Below are 26,035 nucleotides of genomic sequence, written 5' to 3'. Positions count from 1 at the left end.
GCATCATTAGAGACTACTGGAGCACACCTGAAAGGTGTCCTCTTGCAAGTGTCACTTCTCCACCTGGTCACCATTAAACATCCGACATTGCGAAAAAAAATATTCGATGTGGGTGAGCACTTTTTTTTTGCAATTCATTGTATTCTCTGTTGATTTCGCGGAGGTGGTAGAGCATATGGTCGTTCCCATCTTATTCCTTTCTGTGGTGATAGAATTAATGAGGAAGATTTCTGACGTTGCTGTGTGTGTATGAGAGAGGGGGAGGAAGATAGCGAGAGATTCGCTTGTGCTGCTGCTCCTGCAGCCCTGCTGGTGGTTCGCTTCGAGAGCAACGCCCGTGTGACGCTCAGCTCAGCAACCCGCTGACAAACCGAGCTGGAGCCAGAGGGGAGACTGCTGTCCTGCAAATGTAAACAGAGACGGGAGAACCAAGTAGCAGAGGGGGAGAGAGAGAAAGATATTTATATACGAGCTGATCTCATTTGAAAGCCGAAAGTCATTTCCGACGTTCAGTGAAGGTACTGCAGGTAAAACTCCATATTTGAATAGGATGCAGTGCAGGAGCTGGTAACGACGAGGCTACAGAGACTATTGGCCCTGACAGAGATGGGCTTCGCGGTGCACATCTGCTGTAGGTAAAACCCGGCATGAACATTGCGATGGTGAAGGTGGTGCTCGGCACATGCATTTATGGATTGAACGCAGTGATTTTTTTCCCGCTTTGTACCTGGGTCGTTAAACGAGACACTTGTCTAACCCGGTTTGATCTGGACGGTATCGCACGTACGTTTCGTTTCTATAAATTTGCAATTCTGTTTATCCGGCGTCGGTTTCTGAGCATCGTTTATTTATATATTGATATGTAAAATGGGGGGATGCTGCCTTGTGTTCATGTTATCAGCACAATAATCGACCCGGCACAGCTTGGTATATTTCATTTGTAGAATTACTAAATCATTCCAGTTTGATCTTTAAAAAAAAGCTGGGACGAAAAGGAAAGGATCTTCTGCTAATGAATGTGACAGCGTGAGTAGATTTTTGAAATGTTTCGACCGTGGATTTCCTTATTATTCGCACACGGCAGTTTTCACGGCTTTATGATCCAGACACGGGAATTAGCTACAATTTATGGTGAAATGGTTGGTTTACAGATGTGGGGTGGGGGGAGGGGGAGAAGGTATTATACTATATTTAAATATTTTCTGTAATTAACGGTTCGTCTTCGATGCCGCTGTAAAGAAAATTATAAAAGGCCTATATTTTTTTCTTACGGAACTTGAATGCTAAATAGTTACGGCGTGCTTTACTGTATGTCCAAGATTAATTTTTAAACCAAATATAAGCGGCATTTTCACTTGGCCAACATAAGTAGTGGGGTGTTTTTTATTCTGTAACCAAACTCTGATCCAGAGGTATACATAATATTCATATATATATACCCAAGAACATATTGGATTACTATATCCTGCCCCATTGTGCTGTGTATTATGTTCAACATACATGCTTGTTCCAGAACCTAGTCCACTTACACCGGGATCAAACGAGTCTAAGACTTGTGCCACATTTATATTCCCACTGAAGTCTAATTGATTGTTTTCGGACGTTCTAGTATAGTTTTCTCATGTTTGGTTAAGTAAGTTCAGTTTATGATTGAAAACGGTCAGAAAATACGCAGGTAGGTAGTTAAAGGTAAGGGACTGAATCGTGTCACCTGATTTAAATAAAATCGGAATCTCACATGATATGCCATTGGATAGAAACACCTGTAGGGATCGCCCTGTGTGTTGGGAGGCGCATTCTCTTCCCTGAGCTAAGATGACAGCCCACTACAGTGCTATTAATTGCTGCTACTTGCTGGCAAATTTTTTTTTAAGTGTTAATTAGACATCGAGGTTCAACGCAGGGTCGATAAATCGTTCCTAGACTTGCATGTACGAACTTGAATATTAAATAGCGGTATGCAACAAAAAAAATTCAATGTTTGGAAGTGGGGTGTGTGAAAGAGGTTGCTGTATACATACTTTTTTTTTGTACATGGCTTTAGAGTGACCGTACTTGCATTGTTCGTCTTGGTAATAAATGAACTTTACAAGCAGATCGCCATACACTAAATGATTAACATTTTTAAATATGAAATTCTTGTTCAACCTCTCTCCATATTTATGCTCTTTTAAAGTAACAACTATAACATCGGCTCATTCGACGTTAAACCATAAATGATGTATGCAGATCATCACGATTTTCAATATCTACCCGCTGTGTCTCCAACACACGTCCTCCTTTCCAAACACTGTCTCTAACAGGTTGTAGAATACCGGCTGTTAGTGACACCTGAGTTTTCGGATATTTTTTTTTCACAAATGTCGTCGGGGTGTTCTAATTATTAGCACAAGGTGACCAAATACAATATGCATGATTAAACAGCTGTCCTCAGATGTGCTTTCGTAAGAAATGTATTTGTTTATGAATTTTAAATAGTGAATTTCAAATGAACAGTTGCAGTAATATCCCCAGTGTAGCAGAAAAGTGCAATTGAATTTACTGATAATTTTAAACCACCATTCCCTTTTTGCTAACATTATGCAGTAACGTAAGCTAGAAAGAATGTTATTTCACTATTATTAATTTACCTTTTTAGAGTGTCTTAGACATTACAATACTTTCTCTTCTTTCAACAAAATGTAGAAAAATATTTGATAGAAGCAAGCTTTTGTAACAAAGTGTAAGAAGAAATTGTTTTAATACACAAGAAAAAGTAATTAAAAAATACTAATGGAAAATAAGATTGTCCTCAAAGATTTGGACAAGTGATAAAGAAAAATAATAGAAAAGATCTTTTCATGTTGCATGTTTGACTAAGTTGCTTTATGACCAGCGCAATTAATTATTCTGTGATGATAAATAAGAGTTTAGAGTTTCCAGTGAATTCATTACTGCACAGGCAGTGGGAGATGATTTATCCTGGTAGCAGCCCTTAACAGGGAGCCTATCACGTCCATTATTGTAAGATGGTTTTAAACTGAGCTAGGGGTCATGCTTTTATTTATTGCTTTCATTCCTTGCAGATTGCGAGTTGTGTTGAAGCCGCTGTAAACGCTGGAATCACAGTTTGGCCCTGAAAGGAGGACTTGCTGACAGACTTTGCATGTCAAGTGGCTGCTGAGCTACTTGACAGTTTATGGTTTTCAGCACCACTGGGAAGCAGGCAGCCCAGGAAGCCATGAGTGATGACTCAGAGTGTCTGTTTTAACATGATGGCATGAATCTGAGGATTTGTGCTGGGAATCTGTCACACAGAGCAGTTTTGGTATTGTAATGGGATTACTGAAGGGAAATACACAAGAAAAACTAGAGAAAAGTCATCTGTTGGATCTGCATGTGAATTAGTTCTTTTTCCAGAGAAAATTTAAATACTACTTGTTTTCTTATCTGGAGCTGCAAAAAGCTAATGGTGTAGTCTGATTACTAAGCAAAATTCATTGTGGATATGGGCCACTGATATCATTTCTTTTGCTGACTCACCATATGAAATCCCTAATCCAAAAGTCTGCCATCAGTACCTTGCTGGAGAGCTGCTTCACTAACTTTATTTTAATTGTTGGATTCAAAAAGGATATATTTTGCAACACACAGCAAATCTACCCATCTTGAGGGACTTTTTACAAATTGTTTGAAATCTGTTTGTTATCCAACAACATATTACATTTACAAAGATGGCTGTTGTCATCAAGAAGAAAGGTCATTTGCTTTGGTTCGGCCTACTTTTTGGATGCCTTGTTAACCTCGGGGTCAGTCTAGAATTTACTGGAGCTGGAGGACAATGGGCAAGGTTCCCAAAGTGGAATGCGTGCTGCGAAAGTGAAATGAGTTTTAATATGAAGACCAATATTTCCAGTAGTCTACTGGTGTACTTTGATGATGAAGGATTCTGTGATTTTCTGGAACTCCTGATTGTTGATGGATACCTTCAACTTCGCTTTTCAATTTTCTGTGCTAAACCAGCTGTTCTACAGTCAGATACTAAAGTGAATGATAGTAACTGGCATACTATAGTTATTCAGAGGAATTTCAAGAAGACAACATTAATGGTAGACAAAGAGGTCAAAATAGTTGAAGTGAAGTCAAAGAGACGAGACATGACGGTCTTCAGCAAATTGTATATTGGTGGGATTCCACCAGAATTTCATTCATCAGTGCTGTCATTAACATCAACTTCAGTAGGAAGTCAAGAACCATTCCAGGGATTAATAACTGACCTCAAGGTTGGAAATGGGACCACCACACTCATTGATGGTCATGGAATCAAGATGGATGAAAACTATCTTTGCACAAATTACAGTCTATGCCTAAATGGTGGAACCTGCTCTGTTGTACATGAGAAGGCAATTTGTGATTGTTCTCACACTGGCTTTCAAGGAAAAGACTGCAGCGAAGGTAAGATGACTACAAGTCTGTTTGTACTCGTTTTCTTAATTATTACAACTTTTGATAGTTGTAGGGGGAAAATTATCTGTTGTTCTAAGATTAAACATGGAGAAAATTCTTCATATGTACTGCATTTATCTTTGTTCACTGACATCTTCCAATATAAATTGATTTTTCTTTAACATTTTATTTCTAGGTCATAGGTCTGACATTTTGAACTCTTGTATATTATGCCACCAAAGGCTCAAAAACTTTTATAACATTTATATTTAAAGCTAAACCATAAATGTAAAAATAAAATTTTCAAAAAAAACAAACAAAAGGCAGCAACAAAATCATGGAGGAATAAATGTGAATAATTAATTTTAATAATAAATAAATAATATTGGTGCAAGAAACTTCAAATGCTAACTTTACTTTTGAAGACTAGTTTTCCATTGTATAAGTTTGGTGAATTCCTAGCCATGTCTGTAAAGACTAGGAGCTCTACTAAAATAGTGCTAACCAACTAGCTTTCTTAATGGTACTGGCCCGGAACTTGTAGTTGGGATGACGGCGAACTGGTAGCATTTACCGTCATTCCACCTTTGAAACTGATCACGACTTCAGGATTTGGCGCATGCAGAAATCCTGAAGCTGTGGTCGGTCATTGACCGCTCCGAAACAGGCTGTGCATCCCCCACCTCCTTCACAGAGCCGGCAATCTGTGTAATCACCAAATCAGGGAAACTAACATAAACTTTGGCTCTTCTGCCGTAAGTACGCTGTTAAATTCCCCACTAAAAGTTAGACCCAAAGAGATTAGGTGTAATGGGGGTTTTAACAGCATTATTACTGCTAAAAATTATATCAAGGGCCTGGAAAACCAATTTTAATTTTGTGCAGTGTGACATTTGTCCATTTTAATAAAAATTAAACTTTTTTTTAAAACTTTCCCCCCAAAAAAGTTACTTTTTTTAAAGTTTGCCCATCTTTATTTCAGGTTTGGCTTTTCTGCATGAGAGCGCCCCAATCTTGTTTCTGCTCTCTCGAACTATTTTAAAAAGTTAGAATTTTAAGAGCTTACTGTCTTCCTTGTTCGCTGTCTGTGAGAATTCTGAATTTTGTTTGGCTGCTTAGACAACCTGTTGAATTCACAGCAGTTCGCACAAGGCAATCCCCACTAACTTCCGTTGAATTGAATTGAAGGCCGGAAAAGCCAAAGTTCTTGAGACAGCGATCGCAAGATCCTTATGCGAAGCTCACTTTAGGGCCAGCAGAGAACGGCTTCACTTTGCTGCTGACCCCAAATTCCGGACCGTTATAAATTTTGTCATGCAATGCCACTATCTTACGAAATGCCGATTGTGCACATGTTTCTGGTAAATTCTATATGGTTTAATGTACATTATTCATAGATTTTTTTAAATGCTTTTGTTTAGAATTGGCAGAAAATGCAATTAAAAATGAAAAAGCCATAGACAGTCCATATAAATTAATTAAACTACCACATACTCTGTTTGCATTTACAGATTATTTCTATATGCAAGATTAATTGCTTTGAGATTCTCAGTAATGCAACACTTAAAGTTTTTTTAATAAAAGCAAATGATCATTTAATTTTTCATTATTTCTTGTCCATTGCTGATATTCTTTTTAAATGATAGGAAGATGAATTTGCAGTGTGTAACAATTTATTTCTATGGGCTTAATTTCTTTCACACTTGTACTAACTTTTCCTACTGATTTATTTTTTAATATAAAGGAAATAGCATTATTAAGTACTGATTTCCCACTTGGATGCAGGAGCTCAGTTGTTGACTTGCAGCCCTATGGGCTTCTTCTGATCATTATTTAGTATTATGAAGGAAGGAATACTAAATTAATTAGATTTGGATCTAATTTTTGCTCGTGTGGAAATGTAATCATATTGTCGGATACACGTATTGCCACTCTAAATGAATGCATAGTCAGATCCAAAAATCATGTTTCAGTAAAATCAGCATGTGCCACATGCATATCATTAGCTCCTTTGTCCTGATGCACAATGTAATGACAATTTTATTGATTATTAGTAGATGTACAAACCACATACCAGTATTGTTCTTTTCTATTTTGAATATATTAGGCTGACTATCTTCTCAAAAAAAAGAAGAAACACACCTGCAGTGTTATAGTATGAGATATGCAGTTTCCAGCACCAAACAAGGGCTTAGAGATACTGAATCTAAAAACACAATTGAAGCACATCTTCCCCACCAACTTTTCTCCTTATAAAAAAAATACCAGAGATTAATCTGAATCAAAAGCACTTCCACTAGATTAATCTGTATCTTTTGTAATCTACCAAAGCTGTAAAACAGATCATACTTTAAAATACCTGTGTATAAATGTGTGGTAACAGCCTAGTATTTCTCAAGCACAGCAGTAGTTTGGGTAACATCTAGTATCATGGCAGCTACCTTTGACTTATGAATATATTATATGTTGTCTGAATATATTATTTGGTGTCTGAATATATTATACGTTGTCTTGCACTAATGCCATACAGAGAACAAACTACTTTAAGAGGTTGCCAGGAGAACAATTTCCACATAATATGATCGTTCATTTTTCAGCTAAGAATCTTTGCATGATTACATGGCCTAAATTTCCTTAAACATGTTTTTTTTAGAAATGCAATAATTATGTGGAAATACTATTTTCTGTGCATTGTTTGAAGGATAAATTCCCCCAATTATTTTTTTTAACCACTTTATTTAGTCATTGATATTCAGGGGCTGAATTCTTGTTTTGAAAAATGGGTAAAATGCCTGTTTTTCTGTCAACATTAATAAACTACTAATGAAATTAATCATTATAAATGTCTCAAAATTGTTAATTGGGCTGTGAAGTGCAAAGCCTTTGTCATAAATACCCGAATTGCATAAAAAGTCCTGCTTATACTGGTAGCCCTGGCTTTCCTGCTCAAACTGGTTAGAAATAGGCCACCAAGTATTCCCAAAATGTTGACAATCCTGTAGTTTTCCACTGATCAGTTGCAATTGTGACTTCTTGGGATGTCACCTTGGATCGCCTGAATTTTTCTGTTGTGCCCAAATGTGATATAAATAACATAAATAATCAACAATATAATATATTATTCATTATATTATCTGGAATATAATGACACTGGGATGATGAAAGAGCCACATGGAGAGAGGAACACAAGACTGAGAGAAAGGAAAAAAATAATGATCCTAGCTTCAAATAGAAAATACAATGGCCTATAATTTGCGACCCCTAAGGGCGCGTACGAGGTTCATATGCGTAAGGGCTGCACAAATTCCGGGTTTTACATCTTGACGGATCCAACGCATCTCCGGGATAAGGGCATCTGCGGGTGGAGATTTGGGCTATTTGCCCAACTTCTGCCCAGCAAATGCCCCTGAAATTCTTACACCTAGTAAAAACAGGAGTAAGGCCAGCATAAGAGTTTAAAATAAACATAATAATATATATTTTTAAATTATTTAAACATAAAAATACCAGTGCAATAATGTAAGGTTATTTTTAGCCCCTTTAAAACATTTAAATTCATATTTCAAAAAAAAGAATTTTTTGTTTTAAATATCTAATTAAATGGCATTTTAATTAATTTTAAATATGTAATGTTTTTTTATTTATTTGATGTATTTTTGGGGGTATTCCCATTCATGTTTATGCGTATTCCGCACATACAGAATACCAATAAACATGAATGGAGATGCCCTTCATTCATTCGTTGGGCCGGCCCACCGCCCTTGTGATATGTGGACCTCTACCCGCAGGCACCCGGAGAGGCCCAGGACCGCGAGTCTCCATACCTCCTGGACCATCAGGTACGTGGGCATTTTATTTGTGGATCGGAGGCATTTCCCCGCGGGAAGCCTCCGACCACAAATTCAGGGCCAATAATAGTTGTTCTAACATAGCAAAAAGTGTGACATTATATAAACAGCCAATATAACAGAAAGTGATTGTAATATAGCAGTGAATGAAAGAATTCACTGAACAAAGTAATAAAATACCAGGAGCAACAATAACATAATGCAATAAAGTAAGGTAACTCAGAGTGAAGACACTGTGATAAATATACTAGAGACTGAAAGTGGATAATTGCAGGTTTAGTATAGAGGCTAAATATAACATGGAAGAGAGAGCGTATTATATAATTTTAATATTGGGGTACACTAGGGGTCATTCTACAAGTTTGCACTCCTAAAATTACAATTGTATAGTATGATAAATACACTGTTATTTAATACAGTATCTGTCCAATATACAAATGTAATATACAGATGTGCACTCTGTGCTGTGATGCAATTTACTCTCAACACTGCTTTGGTGATGCATAAGGAATTTCTTGTTTGCTAAGCTCACTGACACCTGGCTTGACCTGAAGTAGAATACTCACTTTTTGATTTCACTCTACATCTGAGGAAAGTTGTGCGAGTTTCTTATGAATGACTTTAATAAATCACACTTAAACACTCTCACTTTTAACTGATTTTTATTAATCCATTTTTAGATGTGTAGGAATTCTGCAGCACTAAGCATGGAAGAATAGTCCATTGGTAATTTCTATCTACATTCTACCACTTTTTTATTCATGTCTGCTTTTCACCAAAATTAGCAAAGTCAAGAATTTTGCCCCTAAGATTCTGTATTTACTTGAAACCATAGTATCTCAGAAATGTTGCATTAAAAATAAATCCAATATTTCAAAAGTATTCACCCATTTGAATTTTTATTCTGAAATTCACCTATTTTTATACAACTCTAGTTATTTTGTATGTATTTTCCCTATTATGCAGCAGAATGTTTTGTAAGCAAAGGTTCTCATCACGTGTGGTTATGCCAGTGATGTGCTCACATTTATATTAATTATTTGTTCAGTTGCTTTCACGAGGAAAAATAAGATCTGTAAATGGGCAGAAAATATTGCCAACCTGTGTGAATAAATTCATGGTGGGATTAACCTTCACTTGTTCTTGTAAAGAATATTGGGATCCTTTTAAAAAGATTCTTTATGGGCAGAATTTTGGATTACTTGTTTGAAATATAAGACAGCTAGAAGCTCGTTGTGGTTTATATATTTATTTATTTGCTTAGCATGGTAAAATTAGTAATTGGAAAATAGCCCATTCACTCAAGGAAAGCTTCCATTTGTCATTTTTTTATTCCTTGCTGACAATTCATATGGATTTTACATATAATTGTGAGATGAATTTGAAGTCCATATGTATTTAACTTCCTGTGATTATTTTTCTGCATTAGTTCTAACCTCCTACAGTTTGTGCTGATTTTAATTGAAGAAAAGAGTGTCAATTAATTGTTGATTTTGCATGTGATGAGTACAGGGGCTCAGTTGTTGATTATTTTCCCTGTAGACTTCTATTTTTTATTTAGTATTATGACAGAAGAAATATACATTAATGATTTTCACCATTAATTTTTCTTCATGTCTGGGCTGAACTCAGTAGCTGCTGTCTTTGTTTCATGTATGGTAGACGTAATTGTGAGGATAGATGAATTGGAAATTGAATGCATAACTGATCTGTTGGTTGCAGAGCACACTACAAATGGGGTGTACAGAAGTGCTATTAACCGCAATGATATGTCTGCTATTAATAGGTTGACACCCAGAGGATGTGCTGTTTTTCATTGGTGTAATGGATTTATGATTCCCTAAAATAGGAAGACGGTTGGATAAAAATAAATGATTTATAGTAATCAAAATATAGTAAAATATTTCTGCAAGAAAATTTAAATGATTAAAAAGCACATGGCATGGAATAAATGTTTTACTAAGTTACATGAACCAGGCCTTTAGTCGAATAATGTGAAAGCTTCTGTTACATATTTTGGTTTGACAAATGATATGCTGTGAATTAGAGTTATTTTTCCTGATGAAGCAGATTATTTGGCAGAAACATTTACTGTAATGCACATTAGTTGCTTAGGCATTGTGGACATTACAGCTTATTCGACAATTTGATTAAATGATTGCATGTTGGATTGCATGTGGGACTTTAGGAGACTGGTGGTTTCACAAAACAGAATTTTGAAATATAAATGACACATGTAGTCCAGGTTGCAGAGAAGTGTTACATATACATGATAAGCACTTGAAATTAAATGGCAAGTAAATCATCAGATGAGTCAGATGACATCATAAATGGTGCCAGTATAGTTTATGAATTGACATTTTCTCAATATTGTGTTTTACAGATTATTAATTTTTCGTCTCTTAATTGAACAAAATTAGTCATTTTATTGTTTAGTTGTAATTGTGATACAAGCAAACGTAAATTATTGGTTATGCAGTATGTTTTTCTGTAATCAAGTGTGTTATCATTCAAATGATTATTGTTATGGTGCTGCAGTTAGATAAAGTCATGTTGTGCATATTTGTTCCCTTGATTAAGTATGTTTATAGCCAAATGACTGTTAGTATGATGTTGCAAGACTATTTATTTGATTTTAAATGAAAAAATATCCCGTGTATTGCATACTACATATTTATATATACAACAGTGGATGTAAAGAGGTAACAGTTAGGGCAATTAAAATGCATTCGGAAATCCATATATCATTAACTATCAGCCCAGACACTGGTTTACAACAATGCCATCTGAATCCTGTAAATGTGTAAGTATGTTATAAGTTATTCCCTTCCATCTCTTTTGCTCCTGTACATAAAAGGTTCAACTGTTTGATAAATTGTTCAAACATTTGGCTTTTCCAAGTCTTTGGTATTATGGTAACATTCAATACTTGCTATAAGCCAAAATAATGCTATGACTGATAGAAAAGTTAAAGTAAGCAATTCAAGTAAAATGATATCTTTATTATGTGTGCATAAGTAAAATAGTAACTTCTAGATCTGATACTTGACATGAATAAAAAAAAACTGTTGTTGCTCGTGTGAAATCATTTTGTTCAGATGTGTTTTGTCATCACAGTAGTCAGTTACACTTCCAGAGACATCTAATGATATTTAAGAAAAATGAAGTTGTTTGATCAAAAATTCAGCTTTTTGAATAAATGATATTCAGGAAAAATATCAATTATGGCTCAGGAGATATGTATAATAAGTGTATAAATAAATAAATAAGGGAACCATACTGACATTTTACAGTGCTTAATTTTTCAGCAGTGCAAACTGCAATCTTCAAGCAAACAAGAAATACTTTGACTTTTTGCACATTTAATAAATGGAATAATAAATAACTAACATTGTTAACATTGAGTTCAGTTGTAAGATGAATCCACTATAGAGAATGATGTAAATCAAATCTTCATGCAAATTTTTATTATCTTATAAATATATTTTGCACAGTACTTGTCAGAAAAAAATGATGTAACTGTTACTATAATGTATTGCCTGTGTAAATATTTTGCATGATATATGTAATAGGCAAGTGCGTAATATTTATTATATCTGTTAGTTGATCTCTTGCACTGTTGCTCATGGGGACGCATGATGTCAAGTTAACAAGAGATAGCAAATATACTAATTGAATTATTTTCTGCATTCAACAAATAGTCTATGGACAGTCTCCTCAGACTGAAGTTGAAATTACAGGTGATATTGGAAGAAGTACTAAAAGAAAAATGCATTTAAAAAAAGGCAGTGATAATCTGCAGAAATTAAAGGAAAATAAGCATCAAGATTGGATATACTTCATACCAGGGAAATTAAAGAAGTGGCTAGGAAAATCAGTCATGTCCTTGCCATTATCTTCAGGGAATCATTAGAAGCAGGATTGGAAAGTAATTACTTTAAAAGTGGGCCAACAAACCAAAATCTCTTTTGGGTGAAGTATTATAAGGCATCTTGATCTAAGGATATTGATATACTTAGATAGATATAGTATGGTAAGATGGAGTCAGTGTGGATTTATGGGAGGAAGATCTTTTCTAAGAAATTTTATGGAGTTCTTTGATGTACCTTGTTGACAGCAAAATTTGGTGGCTATGAAACATTCAGATTTCAGCAAGGCTTTTAATAATGTGCCACCAAAGTGATTAGTACTCAAGATAGGAAGCCATGGAAATGGAGGCTTCTAAGGTAAATTAAAAATGAGATAAATCAGCAAAAGAAAAAAGTGATTGTGAATGGAGCTGCATTGACATGGTAGGAGACCACTAGCAGGATGCTACAATGATCAATGCTGGGGCCTTAGCTGTTTGCACTACATGTGAATGATTTTCAGTTGAGGAAAGAAGTACTGCTGTCTAAAGCTTGACACCAGATTTGGGTTTGGAGGGGGGCAGTCAAACAATAGGAAGCAAGCAAACTAAGGGAAATTTATCAATGGAAATATAAATCAAATGGCTCCAGGCTACAGGCCACCAACATGGACAGAATCTGGAGATATAACTCACTGAAACCAACAGCGGTGTGCAATAGCAACAACTGCAACAGTAATTTACATTAATACAGTCTTTTAATGCAGGAAATCATCCCAAGGGGTGGGGGGGTGAGAGTGCATAAACGTGTTCAGAACACAGAGCAGGTCTGGAGGAAGGAGAGGGGAAGAGGTTTATGAGAGGTATTCCAGAGCTTAGGGCACAGATGGCTGAAAGCATGGTCGCCATGGTACAGTAAAAGAAGTGGATGATGCAAAAGAGGCCAAGGTTGGAGAAACAGAGTTTTTGGAAGGTTGTAGAACTGGTGGAGTTTACAGAGATAGGGAGGGGTGAGGCCATGGAGAAATTTGAACATGGGGATGAAAATTTTAAAATCAAGGCATTGGTGAACTTGAAGCGAATGTACGTCAACAAGCATAGAAGTGATGGATGAGCAGGACTTCGTGCGGATTAGGATACAGACAGCAGAGTTTTGGCTGAGCTCAAACTTAGAGGGTGGAAGATGGGAGGCTGGCCAGCAGAGAATTAGAATAGTTGTGTCAATAAAAGCATAGGTGAGCATTTCAACAGCAGACGAGCTGAGGCAAGGATGGAGACGGACGATGTTTCGGAGGTGGAAGAGGATATGTGGTCGGAAACTCAGTCAAGACCAGGATGCCAAGGTTACGAACAATCTTGAGGCAAGCGGGCAGAGAGGGGGATGGAATTGTTGGTGACAGCATAAAGTTTGTAGCGGGAGCTGAAGACAATGGCTTCAGTCTTCTCAATATTTTATTGGAGGAAATGAAGAATCAACCACGACTGGATGTTCGACAAGCAATCAGATGATAGAGGGAGTGGAGGGGTTGAGAGAGGTAGTGGTAAGGTAGAACTGGGTGCCGTCAGTGTATATGTGGAACCTGATATCTTCGGATGATGTTGCCGAGGGGCAGCATATAGATGGAAAATAAGAGGGGGACAAGGATAGATCTTGGGAGACTCTAGAGGTAATGGTGTTGGGGCAGGAAGAAAAGCCATTGCAAGAGATTCTCTGGCTATGACTGAATAGGTAAGAGTGGAACCAGGTGAGGGCAGTGCTAACAATGGAGGAAAGGTGTTGGAGGCAGATGATCTGGATAACCATCCAAAACTGCAGAGAGGTCAAGAAAGATGAGGAGGGATAGCGCAATATGGTCATGATCATAGAGGGTGTCATTTGTGACTTTGATTAGGGCTGTTGCAATGCTGTGGCAGGGGAAGTAATCCTGACTGGAGAGGTTCAAACATGTAGTTTTGGGGAAAAGGAGCATGAATTTGGGAGGTGCAATCACGTTGGTGAGAAAAAGGAGATTGCAGATTTAGCAGTAGTTTGGAAGGACAGAGGGGTCAAGGATGAGCTTTTTGAGCAGGGGTTACATTGGCAAATTTGAACAGGAGGGGGACAATACCTGAGGAATGCAGCAAGGAAAGCCAATCAGGTCCTAAAATGTATAGCCACAGGGATAAAATACAAAGTTCAGGAAATGATAATGAGTCTTTATAAGCCACTGGCACAGCTACACCTGGACTACTATGTACTGTTCTGGTCATCATACTGCAACAGGGATATTCGGGTATTAGAGGCAGTGCAGAAACCATCAACAGAACTGATACTTCACTATGAGGAAAGGTTCATGAGCCTGGGATTGTGTACTTTGGGAAAGAAAAGGCTTAGAAGAGATATTCAAGTATTCAAGATCCTTAAGGAAATAGATAACTTGGACCCCATTAATATGTTAAAATTGTCACTAACTCCAGAATCCAGACAAATGGCTTAATCTTAGAAGTGGGAGGGTGTACAGACAGATTAGAGTTATCTATTTTAAGCAGGGGGTAGTGAATGTCTGGAATGGACTCCCCAGGGAGGCAGACATGGTTGAAGAATTTAAGGCAAAATTGGATTGATATTTAAAGTAGGCGATTGGGAAGTATTACTTTTTGGGACAGGCTCAATGCACTGCAGTCTTTTCTATCTTGTACTTTCCAATGCTAATTTGTTCCCTGGCATGTGCTGTTTTGTAAGGAACTTGATCTCATGTGGCATTGTTTACATTAAGTGATACAATATGGTTTGTACGAAGGGGTTACATCATCTGGAAGGGTTTGTGAGGGGTGTAGGAGTAGTTAATTGAGTTGGAGAATTAAGTTGTGGGGCAGAGAGAATTGGGAAGAACAGTATAGAGCATGTGTGAAGGTAGTTAGTACCTAGGGTACAATAGTGAAGGAAAGAGAGGTGCAGTGAGTAATTAAGGAACTGGAGTAAGTAATGCAGTAATAGCTAGAAGGAACTTGAAGAGTGGTGGTATAATAGTATATGTTTATGGTACTGAACTAGCAATCCAGAGGTTGTGAATTAAAATCCCACCATTGCAAGTTGTGAAATTTAATTCAGTGCATGGATTGCTATAAAAACCAAACTGGTTCACAAGTGACTCCAGTCCCAAACTATATGAACATCCTTGTTGTCCATCATGCCATTCACTGCCAACACAAAAAAGCAAAAATGAAATAATATTGCCCTTGAACACAAAATCTATACAACCCACGACCTCTACCACGTAGAAGGACAAAGGTAGCAGGTGTATGGGAATATGATCACCTGCAAGTTCCCTTCCCAAGTTACACACCATCCTGAACTGGTGTCAGCCATGGCTCAGTGGGTAGCACTCTTGCCTCTGAGTCAAGATGTTTGAGGATTCAAGTTCCACTCCAGACACTTGAGCAAAAAACTCAAGGCTGACACTCCAGTGGAGTGTTGCACTTTCAGATGAAACATTAAACTGAGGCTCTGTCTGCTCTCTAAGGTGGATGTAAAAGATTCTATGGCACTATTTTGTCTGGAGGAGTCCGTGTTCCATGTTTTTATTGAGTGCACGAGGTTGCAGCCCCTGTTCCATTATTTGAAGGGGCTGCTCCTGAAATTCTGGCTGCACTTCAGTCCCACCCTCCTGATCTTTGGGCACCCTGTGCGGAGGGGAGCGGGTAGGTCCGAAGGCCTCCTCGTAGGACTGCTCCTGGGCACGGCCAAGGGTGCCATCAGCCGGTCCAGGCAGCGGGCGGTCGAGGGGGTCGTTCAACCTGACTGCCTGCCTCTCTTCCGCTCTTACATCCGGTCCAGGGTGTCCTTGGAGATGGAGCACGCGGTGTCCACCGGTACGCTCGCGGCCTTCCGCGAGAGGTGGGCACCGGAGGGACTGGAGTGCATCATCACGCCCGGCAACCAAATTTTAATTTGATTTTACGTTTTAAAGTTTAATTTGTTTTAATTGCCGGTGCTTTTAGTGTCCCCTTCCCTTTTATAGGGGGCACCGGAGAAATTGTGATTTTAGTGCCCCAAAAAAAAACACAAAAAAAAAAACCAAAAAAAGGAAAAAAAGGGCCTTGTAAATGTCTGGTGTGTCACCCAGGTCGGGTGGCACAGTTTAATGTTTATGTTTTGCAGGTAGACTCTAAAAGAGTTACACACCATCCTGACTTGAAAGTATATTGCCATTTTGTTATCGTCACTGGGTCAAAATCCTCAAATTCCCTCCATAACAGCACTGTGGGAGTACCTTCACCACACGGACTGCACTAGTTCAAGAAGGCAGCTCACCACCATCTTCTCAAGGGCAGTTAGGGATGGGCAATAAATGCTGGCCATGCCAGTGACGCCCACATCCCAGGAACGAATAAAAAAACCCATAATGTTCTGCTTACACCTGCCTTGTCTCTTCTTTGTTATGTTGATCTTCTAAATTCTGATTGGTTTGTAGATGATGCAACTACTACATCTGATCTCTGGTCATGATTACTGTCTTTTGAATAGATACTGCCAAGTCCCTTGCCAGCCTGTCTAAGTGCTTCTGAGTCCTCTGCTTGTCCATCACAAGTGCCTCCCAACATGCTCTGAATGCTCCTAGGCTGCCCCCACCCTACTTGAATGCTTTACCTCCACCTGTAGCGGGTGAAGGCCACCTGCTCACTTTCACAATCTGGCCCCAGTGTCCAACGTTCCTTGCTCCCTCCAGAACTCTCTGCTCCTTTTCAGATTCTAAATGGTAAAGGAGTGATCTCCAGGTCTTTAATTTTAGTGACTTATTTTTGCTCTTAACAAGGTGAGAGGTATTCGTGCTGAAGAATAGAACTGTTCCCATTTCAGACACTCAGCACCAGCATTAAGCACTCCCAGGTCAGGTATAGCACAACCAGGTTGTGGCCCAACAACATGTTTAAACCCAAACCTGAGAAGAGCAGCTCTTACTACACTAGTACAATGTATTTGCTTCATGGGTTCTTTGCTTAAGAATTCATAGCAACACATTGCTATTAAGAACTAGTTGGTTTATTAGCAAAGGTTTAACAATCATGCTACACATTACCAGTTCATCCACCAGGCTCACGACCATCTGCCTCATCGTGGACCCCCTGAAGTCTTGTGAGCATCACGTGACTGGCTAAGCCACTCACAACTCAACAACTCAACCAATCTGTGAGCATACTCACAGGTGCATACATTACAACTAGTGTGACTTTTTTTCTATTTCCCACAGCAATCATTGCCCTGAGTTTGATTGCCCATTCGTGCTGAATTAGGGACAGTTTTGGGCTGTCGGCCCATGCACACTGGATCAACTCTGTTGAAACTCACTTTATATCGAATCCATGCAGCCAGTAGACAGAGAAGACTTTTATTGTATCGCTCTGGACTAGATTTAAACTTTGGGTGAAGGCCTATGTCTAACTCACTGTGCCACCTTGTTCCCCAGTGAAATACAATTGTGCACTTCCAATGAGTCTCGGGTTTATTTTTCTGTCCAAACAGAAGAACTGTGCCTATGTATTCACGGAGGGGAAAAGTCCTTCTTGAGTTTATCAGACGGTTGGAGCCTTAAGTCTGCCTTCAGATTTCTGTGCAAATAACGTGAAAAAGAAAGAAAGAGAGAGAGAGATAGAGAAAGAGAGAATGAGAAGATGCATAAGTGGGAGACATTCATAAAGAAAGTAAAAAAGGGGGCTGAATTGGATAATGCCCGAAAATGGGCGCGGGGATCATGAGTCGCGATCAGCCCGTGCACGTTGATAGTGCAGGCAGCATGTGAAATTCATGATGCCTGCTCATTAACATGATTGCAGCGCTGAGCCCAGCATTAAACACGCTGCAGTTTGGCTCAATAGCGTGCGGAGTGTGCTCACTATTTAAAGGCTGTCTACATTCCTTAAAGTGAGGTGAGGGAAGTACCTCATTGTGACTGGAGCTGGAACTTAGCAATGTCTCAACAGGCAGAGAAAGGGCACCTTGATTCTCCGATGCAGCACTGGTGGCCTTTGTGCAGGGAGTTTATTGGGGGAGACAGGTCCTCGCCCCACAAGGGGTCAGGAGGCCTTCCAGACACACTGTTTGAAGGCATTGGGAGGAGATCGCTGAAGCCATCAGTGCCACCAGTCTTTTCCCCCAGGACACGGATCCAGTGCCGGAAGAGGTTTAATGACACGAGTGGTCAAGGTGAATGAATGTGTCTTCAAATGCCATATCCTACCAACTAGCCTCACACACTGCTCAGTGCACCACACCCCCATCACTCAACTACCAACAGTTACTTGCAAGCACGACTCATACCTCACAATCAGAGCTTCATCTCACACTTACCACTGCTGCACACCTCACACCCACATCTCACACCTTGCACACAATGCCAGCTATTCAACCATCACCAAACACATGACACCACACTCACTGATACACTTCCGTTTCGCTTGCAGGCCAAGGTGGCTTACGACCAGCGCGAGCAGAACAAACAGGCGGGGGGCAAGCACGGCTGCAGAACCTGACTTAGCTGGAGGAGACAGAACTGGAGATAATTGGAGGGCCCGTCACTGAGGCATTGAAGATGACAGTATGCTCATACCTAATCCTTCTCACATCCCACTTCCCTCTCAGCTCACAATCTCTTCCCACTTACAAGCAGCTGATGGAATAAGCATGCACACCTTGCTTTCCTGCCTCCCCTCACCACAAACCAATGCTTGTGCCTTTCTCTTTTCAGAGACCGAAGAACTGCCAGCAGCCCAGCTTGATGCCAACCTAGTAGAAGAGGAGGGTGAAGGAGAAGATGCACCGTCACACGATCTGACACCCCCAGGCAACAGCTCGGAAAATGGCACTGCGCAAACTTTAGAGGGTAGTATAGAGGCGGGATCTGCATGTGGTGAGTCACCGGGCACCAGTGGGCTGCAGCCAGGCCAGGGGGAAAGAGTTGCACAGGTGCCAGCTGCCAAGAGGCCGAGCTCGCACATGAGTTCTGCTGCAGAGGACACAGATGAAGGCTTTGATGAGGCAGCCTTGAGAAGAATGGTAATGGATAATGCACACAAATGCTTGGTGCAATGACAAGCCTACCAGAAAGCCTCACGTGTGTCAAGGAATGTGGAGGAGTCCGGCTCCAACATTGCATGGGGCTTTGTGCGGAGCTTGAAGCCCATGATTAAAGGATGGAGCTGACAGGCAACTTCATTAGAGCACTTGTGGACCCAACCATGATGCTGGGTGTGATGGGTGAAGTCGCAGCTTCAGTTATGAAGTCGCAGCTTCCATTACAGCACAAGCAGCAGCGACCCAACGTCTGAGTGCTGCAGCGGAAGCGCAGACTTCTGTCAGGCAGGCTCAGCTTGCTGCCATGCAAGGTCAGACTGCTGCCATTGTGGCTGCATTTACGAGTGTGCAAAGGGGCTTGCAGGGTGTCACAACATTCCAACAATCTGTCCTCCAACTGTTGGATAGGAATGCTGAGGCGCCGTCCCGGGGAATGGCATTGGCTCCATGGTGCAAGAGCCTGCTGTCCTCTTTCAGGGTGACAGCATTTGTACTTCTGCCACTACCACTCCACTAGTGCCATTACAGCAGTCTCTCAGCCAGCCAGTCTAGACTGCTGCTCCCAATGCCGAGTTGATGCAGTTTGCAGCCAGGATTTCTAGTCTCAGAGCTGCTCCAGGTCATGCTGCAAAGCCACCTATAGTCTCTCCCAAGGGACTTCATCAGCCTTCGACCTGCCATGCTGCAGCCATTGGGGTAGTACTTTTAGGAGCACTAGAATAGGCAAAGGGACATGAAAGTCAGACACTAAGGGAATGCATAAGGCTGATTAATCAACTTTGTAATGTAATGGAATTAATCATTTATAATTTATGTTTGTTTTGTGGTGGCTTTCATTAGAAACTAAAGGGACCAAAAGTCGACAAATCCCCTGGACCTGACGGCCTATATCCTAGGGTTCTAGAAGACGTGACTGCAGAGATAGTGGCTGCATTGGTTGTGATCTTCCAAAATTCCCTAAATTCAAGAAGGCAGCTAATATAACCCCGCTATTCAAGAAAGGAGGGAGAGAGAAAACTGGGAATTACAGGGCAGTTAGCCTGACATTAGTCATCAAGAAAATGCTGGAATCCATTATTCTTCATCATCATCATCATCATCATCATAGTCCCTCGGAATCGAGGAAGACTTGATTCCATTCTTAACATGAATTCTTATGTGGCTGTACAGTCCAATACGAGAACCAATACGAGAACCCTTAAAAAGGGAAGGTGGCTCAACCGTGGCTATCAAGGGAAATCAGGAATAGTATTAAAGCCAAGGAAGTGGCATACAAATTGGCCAGAAATAGCAGTGAACCTGGGGACTGGGAGAAATTTAGAACTTAGCAGAGGAGGACAAAGGGTTTGATTAGGGCAGGGTAAATAGAGTACGAGAGGAAGCTTGCAGGGAACATTAAGATGGCCTGCAAAAGTTTCTATAGATATGTAAAGAGAAAAAGGTTAGTAAAGACAAATGTAGGTTCCCTGCAGTCAGAATCAGGGGAAGTCATAATGGGGAACAAAGAAATGGCAGACCAATTGAACAAGTACTTCACTAAGGAGGACACAAACAACCTTCCGGATATAAAAGGGATCAGAGGGTCTAATAAGAAAGAGGAAAGCAAGAATGGGGTACTGAGGTTGCATGTTCAGCCATGAACTCATTGAATGGCGGTGCAGGCTTGAAGGGCCGAATGGCCTACTCCTGCACCTATTTTCTATGTTTCTATGTAACCACTGTCTCTGTCACAGGTGGGACAGATAGTCGTTGAGGGAAGGGGTGGGTGGGACTGGTTTGCCGCTCGCTCTTTCCGCTGTCTGCGCTTGATTTCGGCATGCTCTCGATGACGAGACTCGAGATGCTCAGCACCCTCCCGGATATACTTCCTCCACTTAGGGCGGTCTTTGGCCAGGGACTCCCAGGTGTCAATGGGGATGTTGCACTTTACCAGGGAGGCTTTGAGGGTGTCCTTGTAACATTTCCACTGCCCACCTTTGGCTCGTTTGCCATGACGGAGTTCCGAGTAGAGCGCCTGTTTTGGGAGTCTTGTGTCTGGCATGCGAACTATGTGGCCTGCCCAGCGGAGGTGATCAAGTGTGGTCAGTGCTTCAATGCTGGGGATGTTGGCATGGACAAGGATGCTAACGTTGGTGCGTTAACCTCCCAGGGGATTTGTAGGATCTTGCGGAAACATCATTGGTGGTATTTCTCCAGGTGTCTACTGTACATGGTCCATGTTTCTGAGCCATATAGGAGGGCGGGTATTGCTACAGCCCTGTAGACCATGAGCTTGGTGGCAGTTTTGAGGGCCTGGTCTTCAAACACTCTTTACCTCAGGCGGCCGAAGGCTGCACTGGCGCACTGGAGGCGGTGTTGGATCTCGTCGTCAATGCCTGCTCTTGTTGATAAGAGGCTCCCGAGATATGGGAAGTGGTCCACATTGTCCAGGGCCGTGCCATGGATCTTGTTGAATGGGGGGCAGTGCTGTGCGGTGAGGACAGGCTGGTGGACAGCACAGCACAGCACTGCCCATTATTATGGAAGTGATAACAGGGTACTTAGCAAATCATAATATGATTAGGCAGAGTCAACATGGTTTTATGAAAGATAAATTGTATTTGACAAAATTATTAGAGTTTTTTGAGGAAGTAACTAGCAGGATAGATAAAGGAGAACCAGTGGATATATTATATTTAGATTTCCCAAAGGCATTCGATAAGGTGCCACATAAATGGTTGTTAAGCAAATTTTGGGCACATGGATTGTGAGTAAGGTATTAGCATGGATAAAGGGTTGGTTAACAGACAGAAAACAGAGAGTAGGGATAAATGGGTCATTTTCCGGTTGGCAGGCTGTAACTAGCGTGGTGCCGCAAGGATCAGTGCTTGGACATCCGCCGCAGGGGCACCCCTTATAGGGGAGGCATTTAGTGCACTGGGCCACCATTTTATTTTGTCGGTTGGGTATTGTTTGGAACGGCAAGGTGGCAGATTGTGCATCAAATCAACGTTGCACGCTGACTGGTATCACAATCTGCCTACTCTGCAAAACTGCTGGCTCATGCACATTCTACCCACACTATCGCTCTCACCAAGATGGTGACTAGTGTGGGCCCCGCTGGAAGTTGGCGGAAGCGAGATGGCCACCATTTTGTTTTCCAAAACAGGCCTTAATTGTCGGTGCTAAGGTGTCAAATTTTGCAGTCAAAGGCACACATACAAAAAGAGTGCACGATACAGAGAATGAGAAACTGTGACAGGCATCCAGGAGAGGGAAAAAGAGACTTTCAGAATGAGGGAGGGGCAAAAAAATTAAATAAAGAGAGGCAAAAGCCAAAGAAAGGGGATGACAGAATGAATTGGGGAGTACAAAAAAGCAGGGACAGTTACAGGAAGAGGGAGGGACATATTTTATTTTTTATCTTTGTTGAGCAACACAACGGTAGACCAACCAGTATTATAAATTTATAGTCGGTAATCTCATAGTTGGTTTCAAATTATATCTTATTATTGCTTGAGCTTCAATCCTATATTTTTGGACATCATCTGATTTCTGAGAGAATTTTCTTTTAATCTGTTTTTTGATTTTCTCTATATTTTGCTAGTAAGTGTAAACTTAAAAAGGTATGAGGGATGAATTCATAAATAAGTTATGTAAATCATCACCAAGACAGTTAGGAGAGGGATTGTTAGACTTATTCCTGGCCAATCCAGGTGGATGTAAAAGATCCCGTGGCACTATTTTGAAGAAGAGCAGGGGAACTATCCCCGGTGTCCTAGCCAATATTTATCCCTAAATCAACATAACAAAAAAACAGATTACCTGATCATTATCACATTGCTGTTTGTGTGCAAATTGGCTGCCGTGTTTCCTACATTACAACAGTGACGACACTCCAAAACTACTTCATTGGCTGTAAAGTGCTTGGAGACGTCCATTGGTCGTAAAAGGCGCTATATAATTCCAAGCCTTTTTAATAACCTATACCTTTTTCATAGGTCATCTATGCCCCTTCTCATCATGTCACTCAACCTCTTTCTTCAGAAACCATCGAAATGAGTCTTAAACTGTTTATGCTGTCCATTTCACGAGCCTTATCTGATTACTTAGTCCTCAATTTTATTACCCATTGGGTGAAAATTCTGCTGACTTCCCTTTTTACTCCCAATTTTCTCATGTATCATGGTAGTTGATTGTTTCACCATAGTAAACAATTTTCATGGATCAATTTTGTCAAATTCCTTCACCATCTTAAATATTTCAATTAGTTCACCTTAAAATTAATCCACTAATCTTGCTTAACTTTTAGTTACACTTTAATGAGACACAGAACGTTATTGTAATAGAGAAGTTTTTGTGCTATCAAAATGACACTGGACAATTAAATATTTATATTATACAATGAAGTATTAGCATTTATATTACAGAAATTTAGAATAATTACAAGACAGTAATCTCATTTTGAGATTCAGATAGCATCACAAACTATATAAGATTCACTATTGTAATTTATAATGGTCATCGGAACGTAAGATTAGAGCACTGCCTTCAAGTCACTCCCATATATCATCAATATACCGTGAAATTAATGAGGGCATGGACACGATGGGCCAAATGGCCTCCTTCTGTGTTGTAATTTTTCTATGATTCTATGATTAGTTCTTGTAAGGCTCAGATTTTCACGTTATTTTGACCATTTTGCCAAATTGGGTCTCACTGTGGCATACAGCAGCCACAGCCAGCTCGTAAGCCAGCTCTCACACCTGTATCAGTGTTGCTATGAATCGGTTGTCAAGAGGCGTATGGGAATGGTCCATGGATAATTCCCTCTCTGATTCTTGTTCTACGTTTTGGGGATAAGGGAGGCAGGGGGAAACGTAGCTTTTTTAGGCTCTTCCCACCACAAAACAGACAATGTTGGAATCTCATTACATAGAGAATCAAAGGGGCAAATCCACATTCTATGCGCTCAAGTTTCGGGCCGCGCCTAGAACGGCGCAGCCCCGACCTGGACGCCCGTGGCGCGAAAAAACTTCCAGATTCTCCGGCTCCCTGCTGGTCATCTGGCCCTCGGCGCGGCGCAGCAAGAGCTGTGGGGGGCGGAGCTAGGTCCCTGCGCTGAAAACAGTGCCGGGACCTCTGCACATGCGTGCTACAGTGGGCACGCATGTGCAGTAGCTCCAGGCGCCCAAAACCGTATGGGAGGGGCCCGAAGCACGCAGGCCCTGGCCGAATGGCCTCACTGGGGCTGCGTGAATAAGGCTGCTTCCTCCGGATCGGACCCGACCCGACTCCGCCCCCCCCAGACACAGACACCGACCCGTCTCCCGCCCCCCTACCCCCGGACCCGACCCGACCCGCACTCCCCCCCCCCCCCCCCCGACCCGAACCGAACCGACCTCCCTCCCCCCACCCCCGGACCGGACCTGACCTCCCTCCCCCCACCCCCACGCGCCCCCAACCCGTGCTCCCGACCGCCCCTCCCCCCCCCGCCCCCCCGGACTGGCTCCGACCCGCGCTCCTGATCCCGGACCCGGACCCAACGCCACCTAACTGTAAATCTGGTGCTGGGGACAGGCCTTGCCCGAAGTCTTGGGCTTGGCCGCCGGGCCCGGCCCGTTCAGCCTCCGCCGCCCCCCCCCCCCCCGCCGTTCAGCCTCTCTCTCTCTCCCCCCCCACCCCCCCGTTCAGCCTCCCCCCCCTTCTCCTTTCCACCCCCCTTCTCCTTTCCCCCCCCCCTCCCTTCACCTTTCCCCCCCCACTCCCTTCTCCTTCCCCCCCCCCTCCCTTCTCCTTTCCCCCCCTCCCTTCTCCTTTTCCCCCCCCTCCCTTCTCCTTTTCCCCCCCTCCCTTCTCCTTTTCCCCCCCCTCCCTTCTCCTTTTCCCCCCCCTCCCTTCTCCTTTTCCCCCCCTCCCTTCTCCTTTTCCCACCCCCTCCCTTCTCCTTTCCCACCCCCTCCCTTCTCCTTTCCCACCCCCTTCTCCTTTCCCCCCTCCCTTCTCCTTTCCCCCCTCCCTTCTCCTTTCCCCCCTCCCTTCTCCTTTCCCCCCTCCCTTCTCCTTTCCCCCTCCCTTCTCCTTTCCCCCTCCCTTCTCCTTTCCCCCCCCTCCCTTCTCCTTTCCCCCCCCTCCCTTCTCCTTTCCCCCCCTCCCTTCTCCTTTCCCCCCCTCCCTTCTCCTTTCCCCCCCCTCCCTTCTCCTTTCCCCCCTCCCTTCTCCTTCCCCCCCTCCCTACTCCTTTTCCCCCCCTCCCTTCTCCTTTTCCCCCCCTCCCTTCTCCTCCTCCCCCCTCCCTTCTCCTTTCCCCCCCACCCTTCTCCTTTCCCCCCCTTCTCCTTTCCACCCCCCTTCTCCTTTTCCCCCCCCTCCCTTCACCTTTCCCCCCCCACTCCCTTCTCCTTCCCCCCCCTCCATTCTCCTTTCCCCCCCTCCCTTCTCCTTTCCCCCCCCTCCCTTCTCCTTTCCCCCCCCTCCCTTCTCCTTTTCCCCCCCTCCGTTCTCCTTTCCCCCCTCCCTTCTCCTTTTCCCACCCCCTCCCTTCTCCTTTTCCCACCCCCTCCCTTCTCCTTTCCCACCCCTCCCTTCTCCTTTCCCACCCCCTCCCTTCTCCTTTCCCACCCCCTCCCTTCTCCTTTCCCACCCCCTCCCTTCTCCTTTCCCACCCCCTCCCTTCTCCTTTCCCACCCCCTCCCTTCTCCTTTCCCACCCCCTCCCTTCTCCTTTCCCACCCCCTCCCTTCTCCTTTCCCACCCCCTCCCTTCTCCTTTCCCACCCCCTCCCTTCTCCTTTCCCACCCCCTCCCTTCTCCTTTCCCACCCCTCCCTTCTCCTTTCCCACCCCCTCCCTTCTCCTTTCCCACCCCCTCCCTTCTCCTTTCCCACC

General features: G+C 42.1%; 1 protein-coding gene across 1 annotated transcript in view; it reads left to right on the top strand.

The window, feature by feature from the left end:
- Positions 1 to 366: 366 nt before the first annotated feature.
- The window catches only part of LOC139273124 (neurexin-1-like), a 2,375,046-nt gene continuing 2,349,377 nt past the window's right edge, over positions 367 to 26,035 (top strand). The window contains exons 1-2 of the mRNA XM_070889537.1: positions 367 to 635; positions 3,066 to 4,434. Of these exons, the coding sequence (XP_070745638.1) occupies positions 3,714 to 4,434 (721 nt within the window). The 5' untranslated portion in view covers positions 367 to 635; positions 3,066 to 3,713. The remainder of the gene's footprint in view (positions 636 to 3,065; positions 4,435 to 26,035) is intronic.

This window comes from Pristiophorus japonicus, chromosome 9, assembly GCF_044704955.1.
Source record: "Pristiophorus japonicus isolate sPriJap1 chromosome 9, sPriJap1.hap1, whole genome shotgun sequence".
NCBI lineage: Eukaryota > Metazoa > Chordata > Chondrichthyes > Pristiophoridae > Pristiophorus > Pristiophorus japonicus.
The sequence above is the reverse complement of the archived record's forward strand: the minus strand, read 5'-3'. Positions and strand labels throughout refer to the sequence as shown.